Here is a 16,721-nt window from a genome sequence, read left to right as displayed (position 1 = left end):
ATAACACGATTGTGTCCTTTATTTACCAGATGCTTGTTTGTAAAGTCATTTCTAAATTAGCCTGGGGACATGCCTAAGAAAGGTATGTTTTATTAGTTTGGAATGATCAACCCACATAGGCCTACATTCGTCTGTCCACCAAAACATTTACACCTGCTAGACTAACCTATATTGTTGTTTTCTGAGGGTGCTGTATGGAGTGATATTAGTGCCACCACCAATTGAATCGGAATTATTTTGAACTTGTATTAAGAATCAGAATAATTGAATTCTCTAATATAATTCCATAGTCCTGGGCTCCATAGGCCTATAGCAGGTGATTGAACAGATAAGTAATGAGTCCGACTCCAACCTAAAGGAAGTGCTGACAGAAACACAGACAACCACACGATGGCGGTCCCAGGAAGACATCACGCAGACTGTTGTCACAACAACATATTACTAAGAACACACCACACCATCTGGCATAGACAGCAGACTGAGGGAAAAAAGAGATTTACAACTATGTTTTTACAACTAAGAGATGTACAACTATGTACAACTATACTTCAGAAGCAAAGCATATAACATATATATATTAATATCAACTAACTCATTGATATGGTTTACAGTATATGACTGTATTCACTATGTTTAGGCATTTTAATCCACCCTTAATGCATAGAGGGGTATCATATTGTCCCTACTCTGGATTGAGATGACACCCTGACATGGTTAATATCAGTACCACACACTAATCAGCTCACAAACTAACCGACTCATCATAACAAAACATGCAACACATTTCATCTTTGAGGAGATCATAGAAATGGGGGAAGCAGCCACATGGTTCAGCAGCCACGTGTTGGCAGCATAGTTTCCTTGAGTGTAGGAAACTTCAGCTAGTGTGGGAAAGTGTTACAGGTGCTTCTCTCCATTGTGTCTCAATCCTCCGTGGCGGAGATGATTTATGATGATAATGGAAAAGATGAGTCTGCATGGAGAGAACAAGTTAGCCCCTACGACCCTCAAGACTTGTGATTTGCTGTGTCCACTTTGTAATCCACTAAAGCTTGGTCATAAAAATCTTATTTACGCACGCACGCACGCACGCACGCACGCACGCACGCACACACACACACACACACACACACACACACACACACACACACACACACACACAGAGCTATGTTTTCATGTCCCGGTCCATCCTTGACCTTGAGGAATCTCACTCAAGGTGTGCAGACAGTTTGCATCCATTAAAAAGCTGTGGCTCTGTAAAAACCATCACCCGGCATCAGCGTGTATTAAGTGTATTACCACCCGTTCTTATTTCCTGTTTACATGGCGACTACCTCAACATCCTGTTTTTAATTACTTCTCTCCGGCAGCATATGTTTCTGGTGGCAATCTGCTGCGGATTACTCCCCCAAGAGCTAATGCGCTGTGACAGACCCCACTTTTCCAATCAATAACTCTCCCTAAATCTGCCATCTTCTCCGCCTGCCAAAAGCACTACCCACTTCTAATCGCACATCATTTTCTTTAAGGGTGTCTAAATGCAGATTGAAGCTGTAGATCTTTCCTGAGTTCCCTGATAAAGAAAAGAGAGTCCGCACACGCAGCAATAATGTGCGGGAATATAATCTCTGTATCTAAGTATACTTTTTGTCCAGCACCGGCTATCTAAAGTTTAGGAAATGCGTATCACTTTCTAGTGTTTCTTCCATAACTAACTACTAAACTCTTTAACAAAATATGCTATCTAGAGCCTAAAACGGTTCTTCAGCTGTCCCCATAGGACAACCCTTTGAAGAACCCTTTTTGATTCCAGGTAGAACCCTTTGAGTTCCATGTAAAACCCTTTCCACAAAATAGTTCTACCTGGAACCAAAAATGGTTCCACCTAGAACCAAAAAGGGTTTTTCAAAAGATTCCCCTATGGGGACCGCCAAAAAAAAACGTTTGGAACACTTTTTTCTAAGTGTATATCAACAGTGAAAACAATACAACACAGGAAGTGAAGGGGGTTTTACACTGTTGCACTGTAGCAACCAATAAAACGGTACTTCTGAAATAGCACTGTTTTCACTTCCTCCTTTGTGTGTTGAGCTCAACACTCCGAGAGAGAGAGACAGAGAGAGAGAGAGAGAGAGAGAGAGAGAGAGAGAGAGAGAGAGAGAGAGAGAGAGAGAGAGACAGAGAGAGAGAGAGAGAGAGAGAGAGAGAGAGAGAGAGAGAGAGATATGGCTGCATGCCTCATCGTTTCACAAGTGTCTTGAAGTGCTTGTGAGGCCTCTTTGGTAGAATGCTGAGAGAGAGAGAGAGAGAGAGAGAGGACATGATGCAAATAAATGAGGTAAGTAGCTGCCTTTTTACTGAGCTCCCAGCGCTATCTAGATCTAGCTAATCTCTTCTGAAGAAATGTACTACATTTAGTTTTGAGATGAAATGGTACTTTTTGGGAATGTTTTAAAAAGATAAACAGAACGTATTGGTTGAACAAACGAACATACGATTATAGGGAGAAGCATCTGTTTCTCGATTTTGTCTGTTGTCTCAGATGAAACCACACTGAGTGAAATCTTGACACATAAAAGTATAATTACAGCTGAATAATATAACATGCTATAATATGATATGATTATTGTCGTAATAATCAGACTTTTGGGCCTGCAGACCAGTTCTACTAAGCTATTCATTCTCGACACCAGCTCAATTTACAGATCTATCTTCAAACTCAAAGGGGAAGTTAAAGACATGCTCTGGAATTTGGCAAATAATTAGGGCTCTATTCAAATCAGATTCGCTTTAGCCAACATCTGCATAGTAGTTGTTTTAGCAGTGTTAGAGCTGTCAAATCCACAAGTGGCTCCATGCATTATACCTAAAGCGGAGTCACATTAACAGAAATCCTATGCAGCATATGTTTACCAGTTTGAACAACGGAATGTGAGATGTAATCTACACCTTTGATTGGGATGATAGAAATCCTCATTATTTTGTTGAATGATTTTTCAATTTGGGTCGAATTATTTCTATATAGCCTACACTTTCTTGCGCGGAACTTCTAAAGCAAGTGGGGCCGGTGTGGCTTCGTAACAACGCGCAAGAGCAGCTACTCACCAATTTGACGCTTCAATCCAGTTCCACCACCGACATGCCAAAACATCTGCTATGCAGGTGTCTACTATTGCCGGTTAACGCTTGATCTGATTGAATCTAGGCCTTGGTGTTTTCTAAAACCTCCCGCTTTTGGGCTTGATGATTCTATGTGTAGTTTATACATGCATCATCTATCTACTTTCAGAACTACTGGCTAAACAGTATACGAAAGTCCTGGATAATCTCTTTAAGTGAGAGAGGGTTCCTAAACCATTTACAGTAAATGGTCCTCAAGGGATTTCCAGTCAAGATAATCAAGTACTGTACTTTCACTTCTTTATCTCTTGTACTCTCTTCTCCTTTTCTGCTCTGATTCAAAACCCTGATTTCTCTCGTAAGCTTGTAAAAAGGGAACAGGGCTCAATGTCACGTGGATGTCTGTCTCTGTGCTCTGTATCTGTTACTGTAAGACGTATACACATGTTTACAGTAAGACAATTGTACACTCAAATTGTCAACTTCCTCTTCATCTACTGTTGATACTGCAGGTGCACAGCTGGGCCATTCTACAAATAGAGTCTTTTATGGTAGTGCAATTTAAAAAATAAAAATAAACGATTTATTTCAACAAATTTTAACATTTTGCCATAAAGAGCACATGTTCAACTTCATAACAAAATGTTTTCCCATCTCAAATTAAGAAAAATGACTATAAAAGTGACAGGGTTGGCTGTAACAGGGTTGACGATTTTAACTGGTTTCAACCGGTTCAAACGGTGCCCCGGGGCCCCAAATGCAGTACTCTGGCCCTGACTACAACCAGCTTACCTGCTTAAACACTATGGTTTGACCAGGCCTATTCAATGCTCTTTTGAAGAAGAAAAATTAAGGAATGGTTTTACCATATTAAAACGACAAATATAAATGAATAACTAATCACATTAAATACATCCTTATAAGTTACTTTCCCAAAGAAATGGGGATTTTTTTTTAAAGTAAAAAAAAATAAAATGAAAACACACTGTTATTGGATTTTTTTTACTTGGGAATAGTTTTGTTAGAGTGAAAATGTATGTGATCCAACTGGTTGAGTGTTTTATCAAAATTTACACACAATGTCTGAGGGACATGAAAAGGAACTCTATTCCTGGAATGACCCAGCTATTTTAAAGAAACATTCAAATGACCTAACAGCACAGACTGTGAATAACAGACACACATGACGAATTCCGCCTTTCAAGGTGCATCCTGTAAACTACCCTTGTATTTTGACTGCTCTAATCTCTTATTTTTATGTTCCTTTACATACATTAACCAATTGGCTCGATATTTCATATGTTATTTTTCTGCAGACAGTATTTCGATAAGTCAGCAGACATATTATACGATTGTTGCCATATTTATTTGATCATGTGACTTATGTGGTCTAGTGGTTTGTGTCACAGAGCATTGCACACGCATACCAGAGTTTACCAAGGGTTTGAATCCAACCCACTACCCTTCTGAATCCCAACCTTTCCTGTCTTCTGTTCGGGTCCTAGTTGTTAAATAAAACTACAAAATCTGTATGTGTAAACGTTCATCCATTTACTTATCATGTGCTCTTTTTCAGCAGTACCATTTCACAAGGTAGCTAGATGCATCATGGGAGTGGATCAGAACTTATCTACAGTAGTGGACCTGAACACATCTAATATAACCATGGAGTACAGCTCAGCCCGCTCAGTGGAACAGGTCCCTACAGAATACCGCATCGCAGGCCTGGTCTTCTACTGTGTCATCTTCACCATTGGCATAGTGGTCAACGTCACCGCATTATGGGTATTTGCCTTGACCACCAAGAGGAGGAACTCCGTCTCGGTCTACATGATCAACGTGGCCATAGTGGATCTCGTCTTTATCATCCTTCTCCCCTTCCGGATGGTTTACTATGGCCAGGACTACTGGCCGTTCGGAGACATCTTCTGTCGGGTCAGCGCGGCTCTGACTGTCTTCTACCCCTGCATGGCCCTGTGGCTCTTCGCCCTGATCAGCACTGACCGCTACGTGGCCATCATCCAGCCCAAACACAGCAAGGAACTCAAGAACATCCCCAAAGCCCTGGTAGCATGCATCGGGGTGTGGATCATGACCCTGGGTAGCACTGTCCCCTTGCTCTTCCCAGACCACGACCCGGATCGCTCCTCCAACTTCACCACCTGCATCAAGATGCGTGACATCATCCACCTGCGAACGGACAACCCCGTCCACTTCACACGCCTATTCTTCTTCTTCCTGGTGCCGACCTGTATCATGATTGGTTGCTATGTGGTCATCGTGGATAATCTCGTCCACGGACGGACTTCTAAGCTCAAGCCCAAGGTCAAGCAAAAGTCCATCAGGATCATCATCACGCTCATCGTCCAAGTGCTGGTGTGTTTCGTGCCCTTCCACATTTGTTTGGTGGTTCTGTTGCTGGAAGGTGGTGATGGTTCGGACTACAGCACGTGGGGTGCCTTTACAACATTCCTGATGAACCTGAGTACAGTTCTGGACATTATTCTTTACTACATTGTCTCCAAGCAGTTCCAAGATAGAGTGATCAGTGTGATTCTGTACAGGAACTACCTGCGTAGCGTACGGAGGAAGAGCAGACGCACACACACAGGGAGTGTGAGGTCGTTCAGTAACTTGACCAGCGCCATGATCTGAAGGCGGAAACCAAACTCAACTGTGCAAAAGAAGGTGACCCAGGGACTTTACAGATGCATATCTGGCAGACAGTGGCGGTCGGTGACATTTTTAATGAGGGAGGACAATACATTTTTTTATGAGCATGGCCTTATTTCTATTACAGCATATTGGATGATTGTCATTCATATACCATTCACCCAGCTCAATGTAACATTGATAGGTTTAGGCTACATCCTACATGATATTCACATTTTCTTATCATGAGGTTGGTACAGCCTAGCCTATGAATGAACGTTTACAACCACAGGCCAAGAGAAAGATTTGAGTTATCAAGGTGGCAGACAGTGACACATTCAATACCGTCTCGCACACTCTTGCCCACATCTAGCTGATGTATGGTGTAATCATTAGTCCAACAGTTGCAAACAAAAGTTTCTATTGGACATATGCCAGTACGTTTTTCCCCATTTCGTTCTGTTTGCTTCTGTTTAAGAAATGTTTTTAAACAGAATCGGCGGAAGGAATTACACCCCTGATCACACGCAAACACGGTTCACTTCACAGCAGCCACATACAAAGAGCATGAGCACAACACAACACATCAGCTGTCTGTGACCAGGTGAAAAAACCTTCCCAAGCCAAAATGTCATATCATAACCGCTAACCGCTACACACAGCCTACATCGTTGTCACCATATTAACTAACGTCATAGTCAACATAGCTACTACAACTAACATGTTAGTAAAATCATAGTACAAACATGCAGTGCGGTGTACAGTCAGCAAACTTGCTTCTCTTTCATTTTTAAAGAAATTAATGTGTTCAAAATTGTTAAACTATTGTCTTTCTTTCTCTTTGAGTCAGCTACTCACCACATTGTATGCACTGCTGTGCTAGTTAGCTGTAGCTTATGCTTTCAGTACTAGATTCATTCTCTGATCCTTTGATTGGGTGGACAACATGTCAGTTCATGCTGCAAGAGCTCTGATCGGTTGGAGGCAGTCCCCCAGAAGTTCATAATTACTGTGTAAGTCTATGGGAGGGTGTGACGACCATCAGCCTCCTAGGTTTTGTATTGAAGTCAATGTACCCAGAGGTGGACGGAAACTAGCTGTCCTCTGGCTACACCATGGTGCTACCCCAGAGAGAGCTGTTGAGGATACTGTGACCTTTGCAAAACAGTGTGTTTTAATAAATTATTTGGTGACGTGAATATATTTTGTATAGTTTTATCTAAAAAGGATAACCTTTTAATGTTTCACTTCTTTTTATTTTCATGAAATTTGTTGAGGAGGATGGTCCTTCCCTTCCTCCTCTGAGGAGCCTCCACTGCTGGCAGAGTGTTCTAACATTGAGTAAATTATACATGTGTGTTCAGACTGGTGATTCAGTAACTTCATCCCCATTTACATTTGAAATGGTGGGTTGGACGGGGGGTTAAGGGTCATGGCGAAAGACTGGGTACAGGCCAGATACATAAACTCACCTGCCAAGGACTACTCTTCCCAAAATAGAAAGTGATAGCATGCAAATGACTTACACACACTTGGCATGGCGTGTCAAACCTAACTAAATTGACCCATATGGTAAGGATCTATATGAATCATATAATGATTCGTATATGGGTACACCTGAAACATGTCTTCTAAGAAGTAGTCCACTTTCATACAAAGGCATAATATAAGAAGCATAATTGTTTTACTTACATGTTGTCACATATACAGTGTATGTAAGAAACACAAGAATCATGCATGTTTTGTGTGTTTTCTTCTAAGAGGTAGGCCATAGATTTACTTATAACATTTCATTAAATCCTTGTGTGTGTGTTCGCTGTGGGCTTCATGTTCAACTCATTCAAAAAACGGATTTGAATTCACACTCACTGTACGGGAGCATTGTTTTACCATAAACATCTCGGAACAGTCAAGACTAATTGAATTACCCTGAGACTACTATACAGCAAATGTACACATCAAGGTTATTAGAGTAAACTAACACTGAAACTAAAATAAAAACGAATCATGAAAAAAAAAATATTAAAGTGAAATAAAATAATTAACAAACCCGTTTGAAAAAGTAAAACTATACTGGGAATTATGATCCGTTTATTTACAGTATATATGTTATTCTACATTTTGGGGAAAAAATCGAATGGGGTTTTCAAACCTTTATTTCATATGTGGTTTTCAAGCTTCTGAATCTGACGGGTCACATTAAGATTGACTTGTATTTAAAGGTAGACTCAGCGAGATGACGTTGCCATGAGTAGCACCACAGACATTGGTCGCATTTCCCTACTCAGACGTTGCACAAGTCATCCAATGGTTGCGTGTCACGTCATCGACTGTGCAGTCGGGCACCAGATTGCAATAACATGTCGGTAGTGTTACTCTACTCCGATGTTGCTTATGCTTTCCAGATCTTACAACACCCGGATAGGTGTTTTAACTATCAGCTAACCACATCATATGGTATAGCAGTCTGGTACCTTACTGCACAGTTGATGACATGGCACATGCTCAGACGCATGCAACGTCTGAGCAGAGGAACACCACCATGACGTGCTTAGCTGATACGTAAAATGACTATCCAGGCGTTGTAAGATCTGGCACACGTCAGGAACATCTGAGCAGAGTAACGCGCCCATTGAGATGAGCTTGATGCAATACTTTGTCCTCAAACAGTCACACAGTATCTGTGAATGTACACGGGTGCACTTCACGCTGCTACAATGGGACAGCTATGGGACCAGAAGAGTTGAGAAGTTTAGCCTCGCGCTTCAACGCTCCTGGTTGTTGCAGAAATTGACCCACTGCTAGTGTTTACTTCCTGCGTCTACGGCATCTCGCTGAGTCTACCTTTCAACCGAACCTGTGACCTGACCCATCACCTTATGCATTAGTGCTCCACAGTGGCAAGAAGTTACATCCCAAAAAAACACTAACGTCTCCTAGCCTACCACGCAAAGGCAACTTTCTGTCCCCAATACTAAAACAAGAACTGAAACTAAACAAGAACTAGTAAATCATATCTGACAACTAAACCGAATTTCAAATAAAAATCTTCAAACTTCAAAAAACCAAATACAATAACACAAACCTTGGTACACATCACATGAGACAGGGAGGTGTCTCATTTGTATTCTGTCAATCTGGTTATCCTAACCATCTCCATTTAAAATATAACATTTGCGGAACTACTGAATTTGATCACTGTAAAAGGACAGTAAGAGTATGTGTGTATTATACACTATATATACAAACGTATGTGGACACCCCTTCAAATTAATGGATTGGGCTATTTCAGCCACACCTATTGCTAACAGGTATATAAAATCAAGCACACAGCCATGCAATCTCCATAGACAAACATTGGCAGTAGAATGGCCTTACTGAAGAGCTTAGTGACGTTCAACGTGGCATGGTCATAGGAGGCCACCTTTCCAACAAGTCAGTTCGTAAAATGTCTGCCTTGCTAGAGCTGCCCCGGTCAACTATAAGTGCTGTTTTTGTGAAGTGGAAATGTTTAGGAGCAACAACGGCGGAGCTGCAAAGGGGTAGGCCACACAAACTCACAGAACTGGACCACCGAGTGCTGAAGCGCGTTACACGTACAAAATCATCTGTCCTCGGTTGCAACACTCACTAACAAGTTCCAAACTGCCTCTGCAAGCAACTTCAGCACAATAACTGTTCTTCGGGAGCTTCATGAAATGGGTTTTCATGGCCGAGCAGCCAAGCCTAAAATCACCATCCGCAATGCCAAGCGTCGGCTGGAGTGGTGGTAATCGCGCCGCCATTGGACTGGACCATTAGAAATGCGTTCTCTGGAGTGATGAATCACGCTTTACCACCACGCAGTCCAAAGGAGGAATCTGGGTTTGGCGGATGCCAGGGGAACGCTAAACTGCCCAAATGCGTAGTGCCAACGGTAAAGTTTGGTGGAGGAGGAATAATGGTCTGGCGCTGTTTTTCATGGTTCGGGCTAGGCCCCTTAGTTCCAGTGAAGGGACATTTTAAAGCTACAGCATACAATGACATTGTAGACGATTCTGTGCTTTCAACTTAGTGGCAACAGTTTGGGGAAGGCCCTTTCCTGTTTCAGCACCCCCCCCCTGTGGCACAAAGCGAGGTCCATAACAGAAATAGTTTGTCGAGGTTGGTGTGAAATAATTTTACTGGCCTACATAGAGCCCTGATGTCAACCCCATCGAACACCTTTGGGATGAATTGGAACGCCGACTGAGAGCCAGGCCTAATCGCCCAACATCAGTGCCCGACCTCACTCATGCTCTTGTGGCTGAATGGAAGCGAAGTTCAAAACATAGAGTGGAAAGCCTTCCCAGAAGAGTGGGGGCTGTTAAATCATATTAATGCACATGCTTTTGCAATGAGATGTTCTACGAGCAGGTGTCCACATACCATTGGCCGCATAACAGGAAAGTCAGCATAAATCGTCTCTCTGAGCGGTGTTACATCTCGAACAGGAAATAGTGGCGGAAGTCAGTAAAAGGTTAGAGGGTCTGTGTTCTTAGGCCTTTGGTTGTGGTTTTGTATCATAGCTACAGTACATTGTTTATAGTATCTTCTGTTATGACCAAACATGATCTTAATCTCCTCAAATTAACCATTTAAAAATGCTAAACAAAATGCTCCATGTAACGTGAGAATAATCAAGGGGAGGCGCTGTAATACAGGAAATTACAAGTATTCTCTTATTCTGAGCTGCTGTTTCATAGCACGACCAGATAGTGGCAGTGTAAATGTACCACAGAAAATGACAATAGAGCCACATGTCCAGCACAAGGAAAATGTAAGGAATTTCAATAGAAATAGATGACAATCCTGTTCAAAGACTGAAATGATCCAACTTGTTCAATCTTTTTTCATCTACAATGCTTAATATTTCATACCAAAAAGGCCATTGTTTCAACACACGTGTAGTACAGTATGTCCAAACATTGATCTTGCCACAGCTCAATTAATTTGTGTGGAGTAGTCCAAGCATGTCAGGAAGTTTTAAGCAACATTTTGGTTGAAAATATGACGTCATGGTCAGGTTTTATACCGATTGCAAAATCTAGTTTCAAGCTGATTTTATTTTGCATTTCCACATGACCAGACACATGGTTTTCTTCAATGACCAGACAAATGTTTTAAATTAACTTGAGATACGGAATAGTGGAAGTTAACCAATATATTACTTTACCAGGCATCTTAATGTAGCGAGGAAAATACATTGGTTGTACAGTAAGTTGGTTATCTAATGTAGCTTCAACCAGAAAAAAAAACAATTAAAACCAGAAAATGACATCATTATGACATCCCATGCCAAATTTGGCTCACTGGGAAATAGAACCAAAGATAGACCATTACAGAATACAGGGTAGCCTACAGTGATGGAAATAATGAAACAGAAGAATAGTGTAGGGGGGGGGGACATTGTACAAAACATTCAGAAATGTCATGAACAAAGATACATGCTGTATATGATGCAGATAAGAAAATACATCAAATGTGTTTCTATTTCACATTTCTATTATGCTGTATACTGCACCACATTAAGGGCAGATGGAATGGCTTTTCCATGTGGGTTTATTATACTATGCCCAAATCCTAGACCCACGGCAATTTTGCAGTAAACATTAAAATGTCCATATTGATGAATGTCATTTAAAGGAATAGTTTACCCAAATTATAAATGTACTTGCTTTTTAATTGATAATATGCAAGTCCTGTAATGACCCTGAGAGTCAGTGGCCAATGGCTTACAGGTAGCATTAACATGGTTGTAATCAAGACAATGGCCGAAACGACCTAAGTCAGTAATTTGAGGGTTAACAGCTCATGTCATCAATGTAATGTTAGTCACTGTATGACTGAATATCATTTATCCTGGTGATTATCCTGGGCCCTGTAGTAGTTTATATGAGTACACACAGGTCTCTTTCAGCCTCGAAATGACATGGCAGACCTGAATATCCACAGACCTCATTTTACTTAGCAAGGGGCTGTTTTAATCCCCAGTCACGGATACTGTGAAGCATCGTCTCATTAGAACTGGAGTTTGTTCGGTCATTCAACATGATAGCTACGTGACAATCAATGCTAATAGCCTCTTGCTTCATACTCTTTGTGTGGGAAGTCACTCCGCTACTTATGTTAATAGCACATCGCTGAATCTGTCTTAAAAGGTGCAATACTTAGAAATCGCTCCGCCCTTTCCCAGTTGCTAAAATTGTAATAGTCCGCCTAGTTTCAGGCAATGTATAGTATAGAGAATCATTGCACCATCTAAACCGCTGTGAAATATCTTTTCAATACCCCAACTTATTGTATTTTCAGCTGTTAGAAGCTGATCTTCAAAACCGAAAACAAAAGACACAAAAACAAAATGTAAGAACGAGAAGCATAGAAAAACTTGCTTTCAATGAGAATGACAGATCTTTAACTCACATTTCTATGTGAATTTGGTTGAGTTGCCCAAAAAGTTACATATTGCCACTTTAATCCAGATATATTACACAACGAATTTTGGATACTGTAGTTCACCACATTATGATATGTTTATAGGCCACACTAATACAGCCTTTGGTGGTGTTTTAGGTCAAACTATATGCAGTTGGGCATCAGATTGCTTGATTATATGATGCTGATATGTTAAACACCTATCCAGGCATTGTGAGGTCTGGAAAGCATCCTTGAGGATAACTCAATGACGAGGTAAAAAATGTATAATTTTACTCTTAGAAAACAGGCACAGTTTGGGCAAAACAGTTATATTAGTTACATACTGTATCCTCATGTGTGATGTCTCCAAACTTTCCTTATAACAATGTCCAGGAGAAGGTGGAGATTAGTTATGTAGATATTATGTAAACAGTGCAAAATAAGTGTTACATGTGATATCTGCAAGCTGCAGTGTTCCAAATTAGTTTTTGAATGACAGTCGCATCCTGTCAAATTAAAATGTTACAGATTTTTTGTGCAATGCCCGGGTTGTGCTGCAATTGTAAAATGTAGGCCATGGCCAAGTGGTTGATTGAACTTGCCTGGCGCAATGACATGTCGTCATTGTAAATAAGAATTTGTTCTTAATTGACTTACCTAAATAAATGAAGTTGGGGGAAAATGGAATCAATGGAATCCCAGTGAGCAAAACTGGTTGAAAATATATAATTTAAACTGCAAAACTGGCTGAAATTAGGACTTTTCAAACAGTTTTGCTAACTGGGATAGTCCTGAAGTGCAAACCTCACCCATCTGGCACTCCAGACAGGCTCAATCAAACACTCAAACTATTTCAAGAAAATAAATACTATTTGAACCCAAGTCATAGATCAGTATCTTCTTAGAGATCAGATACGGCAGAAGTGCTTTATACATGATTTGGTTTGGACTACCACTGATAAAGTACTAAAGGTACTACAGCTTGACTAGAGGTCAAAGGTGAAGGTGAAGTACCAGAGGGTCGTCTGTCTGTGCTACATGTTCCACATCAAAGAGAAACTCCCCACCGCCTCGCCTCTCCAAACAGCAAAATTACATTTAAAACAATTACGCTTCCTGTCGAGACTCCTGTGATGAATTATCTGGAAGCTTCCCTCTCAGTAATTCCGAATCTTCACAACAAGTGCTTTTGTTGTCGAGAAATTAATGAAAACAAAATTGTCTTTCACTTCGAGCTGATCTAAGAGTGCGACAGCCAGATGCTCGGCTCGAGGAGTAGAAAAACAGTCAGCATTAAACGAAGCTCTGTGAAAATACAATTTTTTTCCCGCCGCTCGTGTGGAAAACAAATCAGGCGCCGGGCGCAGTGGCCATCTGTTTTGTGATTTGATATGTGTGAATACATGTTGTAATGACTTTGTTTGTGAATCGCGCGGCACGGCAGAACACACAAGAGCTCTCAAAGTGCTGGAGTGTTCAAAGCTAATCATATAATTGGACACAATATTCGATGACAAATGGAGACGTGCAGAGTCAGCCAGCTGGGGATGTGAATATGTAATCATTGTAAAATCATATCATTTTGCATATTTGAAGACAGCCTAATAGAGTTTGTGTGTCAGCACACTATCAAGTGATGATCAGAGACTCCGTTACCGTATTTGTTTTCAACATGATGCTTGGTTGGACTATCCGTCACGGTGGATTCTGTGTGTGACTAAACATTTTAAATCATCACTGATTTTAGTACCATTTTACTTGACTTTACCACTGTAGATTTCTCGACATTAGTTAGTCATGTGTAACTGCTACTGGGTATCAGTGAGTCTTAGACATACTGTACATGTGGGAATCACCAACATGAAGGTGACCTGAAGTAAGATAACAGTTGGGTGTTGGCCATTGTTGCAGAAATGATGTAACCTTCACTTTTAGAAAGTAAATGGCGGATAGGGTGACTTTGTCCTTTACAGTATAAAAGTGCTATGGACATCTGGAAAGGCTAACATGAATCAATTATTAAGAAATCAATTAATACACAAAGGTAAATTAGGCATTGAATACAGTAAACACATGAATTCAGTTAAAGTACCCTTTGCAGCTATCCAAAATTAGGCAATTTCTCAACAAGATTTGAATTCATGCTTGACAACACACAGAGCATATTCCTAGCGACGGTTCCACACACATTTACCGTACAGTCAGTGTTGTCATATTGTTCCCACGAAAACCTAAGGCAAAATGGTAAACTTACAGTAACAAAACACTGCTCTACTCCTACAGCACTCTGCTGGGTCTGTGTCTGTGGCATTAGCATCAAGCAGCTGCCTGTGTTTATGGCACATCATTTAGGACTTTCTCCTGGGGCACTTTAATACACAGAGCCTCTCCCCTGGTAAAGTTTACAATAGGATGGTGAAAGATACCATATGAAATGAGAGGCACGTGTGTGGATTAAATGGTGTACTGTACACACATACTGTAACAATGGCAACCCCCTGTGAGGAGCTGTTTAGGACACTGAGAATGGTAATGGTTCCTTTTATCTCAGATTACACCATGGCTGCATAGTACATACACTAGATCTTGCTTTGTTTTCTGATGTAAATCTGCTGCAGTGGGGGAGTGCTCCACCTGCTCCTCAGATTGTGCCAAGTATCTAGTTACATGACACACCTCTGACCTCTCACGGGTCCTTTGACCTGTCAATCACCACCTCTGCCCTGCCTCAATCACAAGGTTAGGCGGGACCATTATATAATGTAAGAGGTGAGTCGGCCCATGCTGGGTTTATATTCAGTATAACCTTAAACTTGAGTCCTAGATTCAGTGTAACCTTGAACGTGAGTCCCTGTCCTGTTTGTCATTGTCCCTCTTACCAGGTACCCAGAGCGATTGTTCCTCAACTAAAGCAGCACCTAGATTTTCCATCAACAGTTGGTGGCGCTCTATTATTCAGAAGGTATTGTTGTTTATCTGTGATAGCTAGAATTTCAGAGCTGGAATTCAATCAGAGAGCAACGTTAAGGTAGTGTCTTTACTCACAAACTGCTCTCTGCATGCAGATACGCACACGTACTGTATGCACGTGCACCCATACACACACAAGTACACATACGCACATTCTACGAACTTGAAACATGTATCGGTAAAGGGAATCTACTTGGTGACAGAGTTTTTACACCAGGGGGGGGGGAAATAGCCAGCAGCATACCACCCTGCATACCACTGCTGGCTTGCTTCTGAAGCTAAGCAGGGTTGGTCCTGGTCAGTCCCTGGATGGGAGACCAGATGCTGCTGGAAGTGGTGTTGGAGGGCCAGTAGGAGGCACTCTTTCCTCTGGTCTAAAAAAAAATATCCCAATGCCCCAGGGCACTGCCCTGTGTAGGGTGCCGTCTTTCGGATGGGACGTTAAAACGGGTGTCCTGACTCTCTGAGGTCATTAAAGATCCCATGGCACTTATCGTAAGAGTAGGGGTGTTAACCCCGGTGTCCTGGCTAAATTCCCAATCTGGCCCTCAAACCATCATGGTCACCTAATAATCCCCAGTTTACAATTGGCTCATTCATCCCCCTCCTCTCCCCTGTAACTATTCCCCAGGTCGTTGCTGCAAATGAGAACGTGTTCTCAGTCAACTTACCTGGTAAAATAACGGTAAAATAAATAAAATAAAAACTACAGTGAGCTACAGTACTACCACTGATACAGAAGGAATTCTCATTTGTGTTTGCTGTTCATTCAGAATGTCAGAGCTCACCCAGTAATGCCCCCCTCTACAAGCTCTGTGATGTACGTTACATTACAATGGTATTTACTTTCAGTCTCTTACACACCAATATGGCATCTGTTCCTTTGGCAAATGAAACCAGCTCTCAATATCCATAAAAATATATATTCTGTCGTTAAAGAGTTCTCTGCGCTATCAAACTGACTACAATTGACCTAGTCGTTAGCAATGAGAGAGAGAGAGAGAGAGAGAGCGAGAGAGAGAGAGAGAGAGAGAGAGAGAGAGAGAGAGAGAATGTATGGCATTGATTACAGCTGTGTGTCTATTTTAGTAGATTGTGATGAAGCAAGCTGATTCACACACACAGTGAATCGTTGCACTATTATAATGTAATGGAGCTTTCTTTTTCACCTCTACTCAGCTAGGAGCCTGGAAAACTTTGGAGCCTCGCTCTTGTCAGGCCCTCCATTGATTATTACAATACATATTTTAAGTCGCCATAAAGTGGCTTGTTCCTGACAGTGTACAGAGGGAATCGGGTGTTCTGCCCGCCGCATAGGGGAATGTTCTTAATTGTATCCTGTGAATTGGGATAGAAGGGACTGTGTCAGGGGAGTTCATATTCCATCGTGTCTCACATCGCTTTTCTCATTATCCGTGGCATCGCGCTGGCGAACGTGGAGGGCTACGTTACGAGACGGCTAAAGGGACACGGGTAGAGGCATTGAAATTCCTAAACGCGGCCTCGAATGGGATGCTGTACTGAGAAGAAGACATGAGTAGGAC

The 16,721-nt window shown here is 41.5% G+C and overlaps 1 protein-coding gene across 4 annotated transcripts; it reads left to right on the top strand.

The window, feature by feature from the left end:
• The first annotated feature begins 2,128 nt into the window (after positions 1-2,128).
• gpr18 (G protein-coupled receptor 18) lies at positions 2,129-7,634 on the top strand. 4 transcript variants are annotated; one of them, XM_055870932.1, is made up of 3 exons: positions 2,129-2,338; positions 3,290-3,402; positions 4,700-7,634. In XM_055870932.1, exon 3 carries the CDS (start codon positions 4,729-4,731, stop codon positions 5,773-5,775), a length of 1,047 nt encoding a protein of 348 aa, XP_055726907.1. In that variant the 5' UTR covers positions 2,129-2,338; positions 3,290-3,402; positions 4,700-4,728; the 3' UTR covers positions 5,776-7,634. The 4 variants fall into 4 exon arrangements, with proteins under 4 accessions (XP_055726907.1, XP_055726906.1, XP_055726908.1 ...); XM_055870931.1 differs by having other exon boundaries at positions 4,697-7,634; XM_055870933.1 differs by lacking the exon at positions 3,290-3,402.
• The last annotated feature ends 9,087 nt before the right edge of the window (positions 7,635-16,721 follow it).

This window comes from Salvelinus fontinalis, chromosome 19, assembly GCF_029448725.1.
Source record: "Salvelinus fontinalis isolate EN_2023a chromosome 19, ASM2944872v1, whole genome shotgun sequence".
NCBI classification, from domain to species: Eukaryota; Metazoa; Chordata; class Actinopteri; order Salmoniformes; family Salmonidae; genus Salvelinus; species Salvelinus fontinalis.
Note: the sequence above shows the minus strand (reverse complement) of the source record. Positions and strands in the feature narration are given on the sequence as shown.